Source organism: Gymnoscopelus microlampas (genome assembly GCF_963454915.1).
Source record: "Gymnoscopelus microlampas genome assembly, chromosome: 15".
Classification (NCBI taxonomy): domain Eukaryota; kingdom Metazoa; phylum Chordata; class Actinopteri; order Myctophiformes; family Myctophidae; genus Gymnoscopelus; species Gymnoscopelus microlampas.
In genome coordinates, this window is record NC_139952.1 from 13,781,222 (window position 1) to 13,793,709 (window position 12,488).

Below are 12,488 nucleotides of genomic sequence, written 5' to 3' on the forward strand. Positions count from 1 at the left end.
GGCACGTGACGCGTACACACATGTTAGATTAACAGGATTTTGCCATGTGCCATGGCACATGCAAGAGGGACAAAGAAGTAGGGTACAGCAGACAGTATGCTGTAGCAATGCAGTGCATTCAGGCAAATGGATGTGACACTGCGTGTGTGTGTGTGTGTGTGTGGGGGGGGGGGGGATGAATGTGTCAGGAATGATTGTAGTCATGTGGTTGAGCATCTGCTCTCTGTATGATCTGTTGACCCTCAGAGACATGGTGAGAAAGAGAGAAAAAGAGATGGACAGACAGACAGCAGGATAGGGACCTATAGGGAGAGGTTGTAGGGGGTGGCTGGCACACAGAGGGTCAGTGTCAGAGATCAAAAGGTTTGCCATTGTGCATGGCAACACCCTGCTAGGATTTGATTGGCCCGGCTGGACAAAAGCCAACACCTGTAACCTGTTAAAATACAGGTGGCGGGGGTTGGGAGGGGTGGTGTCTGAGGGGTAAAAAACATTCTAGTGAAATATGCATTGTCGCAGAGTTTATAAATTCCATTCCAAGCCACATGTAGATACTAGCTAATCTGAACATGTACAGTATTTTCTGTTAATCTACTCTAGCACAAACAAGCACACGTGGCCAAGTGGAAATGTGAATCTATACAGTATATTTTAGCCACTATGAAACAGGTTTACCACATTGTTCAGATAATGTACTGTTCTCATAATTGAAGCCTAACTATGAATCAAAAATGTCAACATGCTTCAAGATCATCTTGATCTTCATTATTCTCACCAAGACTAATGAAGAAGATGGTACATTTAATGGAAAAAATATATTTTGTTCATGTTGCTAGACCAGATTAAAAAAGAAAAGTCATAGAGGAGAGGTGAATATTTTAGGTAACCAAGCGACGGCAGCAGCCCACAGCTGTGAAGTGAGCTCGCCCAGAACCAGTCTGACAGGGCCCGCTGAGAAAATGAGCCCTCGCAGGGTTTAAAACCGACCCAGAGACACACACACACACACACACACACACACACACACACACACACACACACACACACACACACACACACACACACACACACACACACACACACACACACACACACACACACACACACACACACACACACAGACGTGAACATGCATCCAAGAGCCCCACTATCATACACACAAGAAAAAACATACACACAGCAGCACAACAAGGCTCCCAAGGTGTGCAACTTAGACAGGAAATACATCACGACTCCGGGAGGAAACGTATCACATGAGCCAATAAGGTTGCACAAGCTGTGTTTGTGTATGTGTGTGCACATTCTACATTCACATTGCCATTTTGAATAAATAATAAGTGAATATTATTCACTTAGGATGATACTACCGAAGGGGCCTTACCCGTAAAAAGTCCACATGCACATGTGTACACGCCACAGGCCTGTGTTTACATCACAACGCATGTATGCGATGTCTGCTGACAGCAATGTTGCATAGGGACATACCTGTCACAACAACTCAGGTATGAACATAAAGACACTTCTATCTCTCTTCTCTGTCCTCTCACCTCAGTGTAAACAACAATTCCCTGCTGTCATAGAAGGGGGGGGAAAACTTTATCCGGCCCGCGGTGTCATTTTTGGGCAGCTGTGGGCTCGCGCTCTCCCCCTTGCTACTGCCATACATACTGGAAAAGCTGCCATTGCATGTACATTGAAAACAATGGAGGCAAAAGGTTACCTGCTCACCAACAAACTGCTCCTTCTCACCTATAAAGCTCTGCATGCCCTAGCCCCACGGTACCTGTCAGACCTCCTCGAGGATTACTTGCCAGCGCGGAACCTGAGGTCTTCTGTTTTGGGGCTGCTCACCATCCCTCACAGCAACCCTCAACGATAGAGCTTTCAGTGTGGCAGCCCCTGCCCTCTTGAACTCTCTCCCCATGGAGATTCGCCAGACCCCAACATTGGACTCTTTCAAGTCCGCACTGAAGAGACACTTGTTAGACCCTCCAGAAAAACGCGGGCAAAAATCCTTGATTATGCGGGCTAAATGCGGGTTATGCGGGTTTTTTGGCGAAAAGTTGCGATAAATTCCAAATATATGAAAAGTTGCGAAATATGCGGAAATATGCGATGCGAAGAGCATATTATGTGATGCGATGTGATGTGATGCGATGCAGCCTTTTTGAAATAATATTACCCCCGCATAATTTTGCGCCATGTTGCTGATAATGCGGTACATTTTTCTGGAGGGAAAAGTGTTTACTCAGGCTTTTGTCAAATACTTTGTTAATGTTTTGTATAGTAAAGCGTCCTTGGGGTTTTGAAAGGCGCTATATAAATTCAAGTTATTATTATTATTGATGTATGCAAGCACCTACCATGAGAGCCCCACTTACAACATCTCATCAACCATGTGCACTAGAATCGCACTGAAGGCCACAAGGCAGAGAGAATCAGGGACCTCTCAGGAGATCTTTACGGTCAACTAAAGGACAAAGTGAATCATTTATTGCTTTCTCTCCGACATGAGTCATGAAGCTCAATTGGATTTTTTTTATTTGTAAGCTGACACATCTTTTTGACAGTCAGGAGTTTGTGGAGCTGATGCCGAGACGTTACAATAGCCTGACAATGGATACTGCCAGCGTAGTAATCAAAACGCTTAATTTTATTAGAGCAAATGGACTCAACCATTTGCAATTTGATGATCTTTTCTCCAAATATAACATTGGACACCCTGCGACAGTGAAGTTCTCTTGTTGAGAGCAGAGGGACGTTTCTTTGTTTGCTCAAACATTTCATGTTGGAAAGCCACGCACAATTAATTGTCCACGCTATTCCCACAGAGCGTTCAATGCTAGAACATATGGATTTATTTTGGACCAAACTGTCACCTGTCAGGGGATACAGCGATTAACTGTTACTGTACAAAATAAAGCCAAAAACTCTCATGACAGAGGAAATGGAGAGCGTTAATGAATGGAGCAGCAATGCCCACACATTTAACCTCATTCATGAAATAAGATTTGAGATTTCATCTTAAAGTGTGGGCTACTGTAAAAAGGTGGTACCCTGGTCTGGTGGCTGACCAAGTAAGCACGCATACCACATAAATAAGGCTATATTCCTTCCGGCAGCTGAACGCAGCTCAAATTCGACCCAAGACACTTTTGTCATCCCACCTCTCTTTCCCACCTTTCAAGTTTCTCTGCTCACTATCGAAAATAAAGAATAAATGTCCAAAAAGTAGCTTGAAGGTATTATGCTGGCTTCTACTTGGAATTGTCAAATTATTTGGGCAAAATCAATAGTGGTACAGAGTGCCAAACCTCAAATTAACATAACACAAATCTAATCTAATTTCATCAAAATGATTTCAAAAAAGTATTTTACCCACATTACATGTCAATTACCTTTCCTTTATGTGTAGCAAAATACCGTACTTGCCTTCTAATTGACATTTACATCTTAAGCAAAAAAGCAAATCACAAAATATTATTTAAAATTTGCTTTAGACTAGCAGTCACAATAAATAGATTTGATAATACTAATCTCAGATAATATAGAGTATAGAGACATCATAGTGTCCTGCTTCCGTGTTCACAACCACCTACTTTGCTGTGGAACCCGTTCATTGCTATGGATAACCGGCGCATCTTCAAATGGAGCAAAAGGATCACAGGGGCCCCCATGGATTGATTACCACTTCTTCCATTTCTGACACGGAACCACAACGGTGCTAGTTATGAATGGAAATGTCCACGCTATACATTTCTTTATATGGCAATAACACAATAAGAATTGTTAACTTTCTAATGCTGGCAGGTGTACCGAAACACTGGCACAGCAGCAACGCTATGAGGACAACTCTACCTGTATTTACCTGAATGAGCTGTCACTAAGCATAAGTCACTCCTATATCACCGCTATCACAATAGCTAGCGGTGACAATGCAGGGACAACAAGACACTGCCAAGCACTGTAAAAATGGGCAGAGAGACAAATTAAATAGAAGAAAGGAAAGACAGTGGAGGCTTCCAACTGAGAGTGCAATGCCCTCTAACGCTGTGAGATATCAAAGCTTTCATATTCATAAAAAATATGAACCAACACACACAATCCCTCACGGGTTAGGCAGGGGGAAACAGCCGAGGAGAGGAGAGCAGAGGAGAGGAGGAGCGAGTTAGTGAGAGGAGAGAGGTAATTGTCAGTTCGCCAAAGAGGCAGTTTGAAATGCACCGGGAGGGAGGAGAGAAAGAAAGGAGAGGAGAAGAGAGGAGAGGAAGGGGCGATTAGTTAGTGAGCTGGGAGGGATGTCTGGAGAATTGGAGGATGAGACAGAGGGATAGAGCAGAGAACTGTAAATATCAAAAACATCAATTAATTATTTTGATCACAGCCCCCCCTCCCCCCAATGTAGTCATTAACCCATTCAATCCGGGAACGCACCTGTGTCATTGTAGATTTGAGCTATGTACCCATTATTTTATACTTGGGCTATTCAAAAATAGCAGATATACAAGCTCATAGCGCTTGAGCTATGAGCTTGTAAATCTGCTATTTATTTTTTTTTATCATAAAAATGTGTGCAAATCTTTGAATATATATACTTGTAAAGCGAACATTTTGTAGCTCAAGTCTTTGCTTCTGGAGGGGTCCAAGTTTGAGAACCACCGATATTACAGCAACATACGTTTTTCAGAAAACTGTTAGGATTTAGAAGACATTTGTAGATACATTCCCGGATAGAATGGGTTAATAGTCCCCAGCCGCTTATTTACACCCGACAGTTCGGCATTTCAATGGGAGGTTGTAACGTGGGCAGAGGAATGCACAATCCCTCCCACTTCCCCTCCCTCCCTGCTGAACAGGCTCCCCGACCAACCTGTAGGACTCACTATAGTGCAGCGGCACAGATTGCCCTCCCCTGCCAGCTTGCCACCCGCGAACACGGGCAATCACTTTCATTGTCGTGGCCTGGCCAAGCCGGAAGGCACCGTGGAGGATTCGAACCCCAGTTTTCACATAAGTGGAAACTTACCCCTGCACCACCCGGACGCCCACCAACATCAATAAAAAATATGAACACAGGAGGACACATACACAAACACATCTCTTTCACTACACAACAAGGGAGGCAAGGAGAGGAGGGAGGAGCAGACAGGAGGGATAGAGCGGCAGAAAGCCAAGGAGAGAGGGAGTAGTAGAAGGTCTGTAAAATATCAAAGCCGGGGGATAAATATATGAATCAGCAGTCGCTGGTTTGTGTTGATAATACATACTTAACCCTCCCAGTCCACCTCGCTCTCCCTGCCTCCCCGACTGTCTCCCCACCTTAGTTCTCCCACCATCTGTCTCTCCCCAATCTCACTTTCACTTTTTCAGTTTCACCTACTTCCTCTCTTTTTTCTTCCGTTATCTTTTTTCTCTCTAGAGATCTTCTCTCCCTCCCTCTCTGTGAGTGTGTGAGATATAGATGTGTGTGTGTGTGTGTGTGTGTGTGTGTGTGTGTGTGTCTATATATATATATATATATATATATATATAGACACACACACACTATTACTTCATTGTCTCTTCTCTCTCTCCTCTGTTTCTGTATCTCTCTAGTTTGTCTCTTCTCGCTCTCTCTCTCTCTTCTCTGGTTCTCTGTCAGTGAGTTGAAAGTATTTATATGATCAAGTGGCTGCCTATGCGGCAGGCACATCTCCCTCCCTGAGAAATCATCTATAAGCCACAGGATTAAGTGTGTGTGTGTGTGTGTGTGTGTGTGTGTGTCTGTTTGCACGCACGCACGCACACGCAAACATTGGCCAACCAAAAAGCTGCAACCCAGAACTTAGTTTAATGCATAAAATGTTATTTTAACCAATGTGTATGGTAGAGTATAACTAGCATAATCTGTTAGTGGTTGGAGGTGGTCTCCCTACTCTTCCATGAAGAAATGTGGACCCGGCGGGTAGGACCCCTACTAGTTGACAAGTAGTACTGCTTGAAGCTCATAAGTACAATATCTCTTCTGGTGACGAGCAGTAGAACTTTGGTCTCGGGTTCAAATCCCAGGTAGGACATGAGACTTATCCACTGCAGCTTTAACCAAATAATACCGACAGTGTTATTGTGAATAGTTATCATCATCATCACTCTACCCATCCTTTATTTGCCATGGGTGAGGGGAGTGACAAAAGTAACAAGAGGGTATTTCTTCCCTAGGGGTTATAGGGCAGCTGATCAATCAGCGCAAACTATAACCATATCTTCCCAAGGGCTTATACAGCAGCTGAGTACTCAGCGCAGCTAAATTGCCTGTACTGAACTGCCAACTGGATGCTTAAGGAACTTACCAAGTCACAAATAGAATAGACAGAACTGGGCCACCAAACATGCTTTGCAAATGGTTTGGTAGAGTTCATAATTGAGGACACACTTGAGTTCATCCGTACACACAATAACCAAAACACAGGGCAAGAAAAAAGTGACAGTTCATAGACTGGCTGCATACCAACAGAGGTGAGGCATGCCAGCAACACACCTTTTGTGTTCTGAGCAAACTCTCACCTCACACTGTTCGGGAATCTCAGCAGGACTATACCATTTCTTTCACCTACGGGAGCTCAACGTTGACAGTAATGTTGATGTACTGGAAGACAAGTGTTGATCAAACTCTTGTCTTTTTTGTTTTTTGTCTTGGTCTTTCGTGAATAATAAAGTCTACAAATTATCACGTGGAATTCGTCATTCTTATTACCCAACTTTGGGCAGGTTGCCTTTGGTTCGAAAAGCTCGGTGTAACAACAAATGCCGGGGTGATGAGCTATATATTTCCCTATTATTAGGAGAGGAGGCGAGAGACCATGAGAAGCAGATTGATGGCATTTGAAGGCAATTTCCTCTATCCTACAGTACAACACTATGCATTAATATGAAAAGTGTAAGAAATTCACCTCAATAATGAGGGTAACATTCTGACATTATACTGGAACACACAAAGACAGCACGCATGGGGCAGGAGCCAACCAACCAGGGAACACCATTTTGTCAACATCCAACAAAGTGAAACTATTTTTAATGGCTTCAAATTTACAACTATGCTTTTTAGAGGCGCTATTCCCTGGCACACATTAGAGGCCATAAAGAAGACAAACAGCTTGTGTTATATCAAGTCACAAACAGTGACAGAGCCCACAGGGAGACTTGTGTGTCCCTGCCCCTTTTGCCCTAATACTCAGAGCGTTCTCCAATGTCTTCATGCATGTCTTGTAAAAAAAACTTTTTCCTAAGTATTTCTGGTTTGTTAGACAGCTGACAGATTTGTTGACAGGGAGCAGTTGGGGTTCAGTGTCTTACTCAGGGACCCGAGAAGCCGGGGATCGAGCCGGTGACCTCCCGGTTCCCAGACGGCTGCTCAACCTCCATGAGCCACTGACGTCACCCCCCCCCCCCCATGTACCCTGCTTTTGATTGCTGACATACTGTATCTAAGTCCCTTAAGCAGCATGGGAGCTTCTTGTGTCCACTGCACCGCAGTGGGTGGTGAATCCAGGCATTTCCAGACAGATTGGCTTTTGGAATGGAATCGAAGCTCCAAACAATGATTGGTGGTATGCCAGTGTAGCTGGCAGAGTAGTAGTGTGCTTACAAGCCACCAGCAGAATTCACCAAGCCCTTTGGGCCCTTAGCTACTGGTAATTCTCTGCCCTAGTCTTAAAGTCTTGGGTCTCTGATGTAAGGATACACCTCTGGGAAATCGTGCATTTAATCACCAGGTGTGTGTGTGTGTGTGTGTGTGTGTGTGTGTGTGTGTGTATTAGTGTGTGCGCGTCTTTGCTTTATAGCATGGACTGTTTTATTCACTTCCATTGTGGATATACAAATAATAATCTCATATCCATCTAGATTCAAATGTTCTCTTTTTACGCCGTGGCTCTAAGGGGTGAGCTGTCCGTCTGTCTGTCTGTCTGTCTGTCTGTCTGTCTGTCTGTCTGTCTGCAACTCATCTCACACACCACTGGTCTCATCAGAGCCACATTTATTGTGCAAGCTGTCAGTAGGCCAAGAAAGTAAATCCCTGCATATGTTTCATATTGCAAACATTTGTGTCTACTCACTCTGTCTCTCAGAGTAGGGCTGTGGACAGTTCAGAAAAATGCCTACCAGTGACATCATCGGTAGGCAGGTTTGGTCAATTCAAACAAGATTTGACATTCTTTCTTTTTTAATGGATGTGAGAACAATAGCTTCTATTACAGCATACTAACTTTCCAGGAATAGAAAGCCTGTCGTTTCTATCAGCTTGATGATGTCACTGGTAGGCGGGTTTCTGAACTGTCCACAGGCCTCTTCTGAGACACAGACTAGAGTAGATTATTTTGAGTAGACAAAAATAGTACCATATTATAATGAGCATTAGTGAGCACCAATTATTTGAAGATAGTTGAAAATGGGTTAAGTGGTCCTTTAATAGCTAACATGAGCATTACCCATTATGTAGTCAGGCCACAATATTTTTTAATATATAGATTTGCTCCCTCCTGCTACCATTTAGTGCCTGGGACCTATGTTCACTTGTTTGCACAACAAATCTAGGGATCATTTAAAAGGCTGAATTAACATGCCAATCATTCAACAGCATTTCTCATTGATGCAAGTCAGTTATGTTTCACTCCGTTGAAATGTAACATTGTCATCGTAAATATTATTTATGCCTACTTTACCCAGTCAGTTACTAAATCATTGTTAAGGTTCTTTTGAGTGATATAATTCATTGGAATGGGCTCAGTGGGAGGGAAAATAAACACACACACCAAACATAAGTAGAGAGGGCATTTTTGACAACAGCTAAATAATAAAATATCTCTTATTGTAGTTGGCTATGGGTATAGTCTGAATCTAATTTTCAGTTAAGATGATATTCACAGATTATGTCCTATGCGACAATGAACATATTTATTCCTGAACAAAATGTCAGGTCAAGTGATTCAGTATTTTTAGTGTCATTTTAAGAGTTTTAAGCATATTTTGAGGTCTCTATCCCTAGTCATCAATATGAGATCATCATCCACCGGGAAGCCACACCATATTAGACCCGGTCTTGTTTTTTTGACAACAACAGTTGACAATCAAGGCCGAGATCTGCACTACAAAGCCTTGAATATCAGATTGTTCTCCCTGTGTGCATTTCTTTGCTTTGTTCCTTCTTACACCGATAACACCATTAATGTTAATTTCTGGTCTTTCCATCAGACTAAAGGGGAAGCCTTGAGGGCAGACAACAAAATGGCTGTAAGACTGAGCAGTGAGCGTGGTTATGTATCAGTCACCTGTGTGAGTCAGAGACAGTGAGTCTACACATTTTTTTGAATGAGTGCAGATGCCCAGATGAAGGCACTATGCCAAGACGTACAGTATCAACAGCCTGAAGTTACACAATACATAACAAATTGTGATACTGAACTTAAGGTCTTGCATTTGTGCCACCATTTACACTCATCTGGTGGTTTTCTTTCTACAAAGTATCGACTAGCTGAGCACCCACAGCAAAGGAGGCAATCAGAAAAGGCAAACCTGTTCTGCATCTCTAGAAATCAGTGTTTAGAAATGCTTGTACAGTATTTTTACAGTCATACACCAGCAGGCTGTGCTTAGCTGTGTGAAATACAAGTTGGTTTCAATATCACTCCGAGCCAGATTTGCCCTTTTCTTGGGGCCTTTTTTGTTGTTTTTTGTTTTAATCTATCTCTCTGCTAACAAAGTTCTGACTCCAACATAGCACATATTATGTATACTAGAGAGGAACCGGACATTCGGTTATGCACGCCCCACCTTTTTATGCAATACCCATTGTTGTCAGAATACCTGTTGTACGCGTTCTCTGGGTACTCTAGCATACGACCAATCGGCTAAATATGGATATTAGGGGCCCCCTGATGTTGTCAGAAACTGCTGACGTCGGGTTCATGACATACATGGGCATACACATGGCGAAGCGGCACAAACGTGATGCAAGTAGCCTCTTGTGGCCCATAGGGCAAAGGGCCACCAATCTGTGAAGCTGATGGGTCGGGTTGCGAGCCATCAGCGATCACGATGTCTACACACCCCCGGTGCATCATCCGCAGACCCGGACAGACAGATAAGTGTTTTTTTCTGTTCTCGGAAACTGTTGGTCCCATCGAATTACCACTAAGCACTGCACACCCCCGGGTCATATGGGACACACGCGCCGAGTTTGAAGCCATTCGGTTGGACGGCGCCAGGTTTTGCCCACGACACACAGACAGACACACAGACAGATTCCATGAACAGGCGATATATATACACACACACACATTTTACTGTGAACCAAACTCTTTGTGATCATTTTCCCAGCCACTAATCAGCTGTTGACACCTGCATACCTCTCCTGTCTGTATTCCTCCTCTCTGTCACTACTCATTTCCTCTCCTCTCCAGTAAAATCCTCCCCTTTGGTCTCCCCCTCTCCATCCTTCTGCTGCCCCTTCTTTCCCTTCTTCCATCTCCGTCCCCTGTTCCATGTTCTCCTCACTTCTTTGGGACCATCTCTCCTCACGTCACCTCTCCACTCCCTCCCTCCCCGTTCCCACCTCTTCCTCTAATTGTCTCTAACACTCCCCTTCCACGTCTCCCTCTCTGCCTCTCTCTCTCCTGCCTTCCTCAGTCATTCAACACATGGCCGATCAATGATCAATTAGTTCTGATTCCACGAAAACCTCACGTGACAAGAGCTGTGCATGCGTGTGTGCGTGCGTGTGTGCGTTTGTGAGCATGATGAAGCAAACATAGTCAGAGAAATGGAAGCGGGGAACAGGGGGAGAGTGTTGAGAGGTATGAGAGAAGAATGAGGCGTTATAGAACATTGTTTCTCTGAAGACAGAAAAATGAATAAATGTGCAGCGTTGGAATAAAATGCTGTGTAAGGCTTAAGTATCATTGCCATAAACAACTCACGTACGTACATACGCACATGCGCCCGCGGACACACACACACACACACACACACACTTTGGTATAAGCAGCTCACGTTCGCTGCCACAGCCCAAGAGCTACCGCAAGAATATTTATTGGCTACTAGCTCAATGGCTGTATTGAAGAGAAGAGGAGAAAGAGAGAGGGGGAGGGAGAGGGCAGGGAGGGAGGGGGGGGCCGACAGGGAGAGAAGAAGACAGGGAGAAAGAGAGGAAGAGAGGAAGAGAGGAGAATGGAAAATGTGAGAGGAAAGACTGACAGGGAGAGATGGAGGTGGGGGAGACAGAGAGGAGACATGGGAAGAGAGGAGAGGAGATGGGAGAGGATGGGAGGAGAGAGAGGAGAGAATGAGGGAGGAACAGGGGAGGGGAAGAGAGGAGAGACAGAGGAAAGGAGAGGAGAGGAGGGGAGAAGAGAAGAGGAGAGAGGAGAAGAGAGAAGATGGTAAGGGAGGAACAGGGGAGGGGGAAGAGAGGAGAGACAGAGGAAAGGAGAGGAGAGGAGGGGAGAAGAGAGGAGGAGAGAGGAGAAGAGAGAAGATGGTAAGGGAGGAACAGGGGAGGGGGAAGAGAGGAGAGAGTAAAGGAGAGGAGGGGAGAACAGAAAAGAGAGAAATGAGGAGCAAACAGGAGCTAGGAAAAGAGGTTCCCCTGTTCTTCACACATCTTCTCCTCCCTCTTTTCCCCTCTATCCCCTGGTTCTCTGTGCCCTGTTCCTTCACGTTTCTCCGCAAGACATGTCGCACGCGCACAGCCCCACGCACGCCCCTCACACAGACACCGCCACACGCGCACGTCAAACACTCGTGCACGCGCGACAGAAAAGAAGCTCCTTCTACTGCAGCAGATAAATCCAAGCGCCCATGACTGACTGCTCACACGCAGCCAGCCAGCGCGTGCGCGCCTGCAGGTGTGTGTGTGTGTGTGTGTGTGTGTGTGTGTGTGTGTGTGTGTGTGTGTGTGTGTGTGTGTGTGCGCGCGCGCACGCGCGTGCGTGTCACATATGATCCCCCTACCTTGCGCGCACGCGGCGAGCGAGCAGAAGACCAGGCTCCACAGAAAACAGCAAATCACAGTCATCCCTCCTCCGTCCATCCTGCTGCTCCTTCCTCCGTCGATACCCCCTCCATTCGTCCCTCTCCTCCTCATCTTCCTCATCTTCCTCGTGTCGGACGAGGGGTGCGCGAGTAGACAGTGTTCCATGTTGTTAGTATTATTATGATTATTATTATTATTATTATTATTATTAATGCATCTTCCGCGAGCCGAGCGCGAGCCCTCTAAGCTCTCACTGGGCCGCATGCTGCTTCACATCCACAAAACGGAGGGAGAGAGAGAGAGAGAGAGAGAGAGAGAGAGAGAGAGAGAGAGAGACGGGGGAGAAAGAGAGAGTTAGAGAGAGAGGCTGGGGGAGAGAGAGAGAGAGAGAGAGAGATGTACAGAGAGTCAGACAGGTTGTCTCTCTTCTAGCCTCAAAATCCCGTGTTTTTTTGTCTTCCCTCTACCATAGACTAGATAA

At 45.0% G+C, this 12,488-nt stretch overlaps 1 protein-coding gene across 1 annotated transcript in view; it reads right to left on the reverse strand.

Annotated features, from left to right (window-relative positions):
* The window catches only part of csmd3b (CUB and Sushi multiple domains 3b), a gene marked incomplete at its 5' end in the record, with an annotated part of 624,567 nt that extends 612,296 nt beyond the window's left edge, over positions 1–12,271 (reverse strand). The window contains one exon of the mRNA XM_084079659.1: positions 11,986–12,271. Coding sequence (XP_083935785.1) covers positions 11,986–12,271 — 286 coding nt within the window. The remainder of the gene's footprint in view (positions 1–11,985) is intronic.
* Positions 12,272–12,488: the final 217 nt, after the last annotated feature.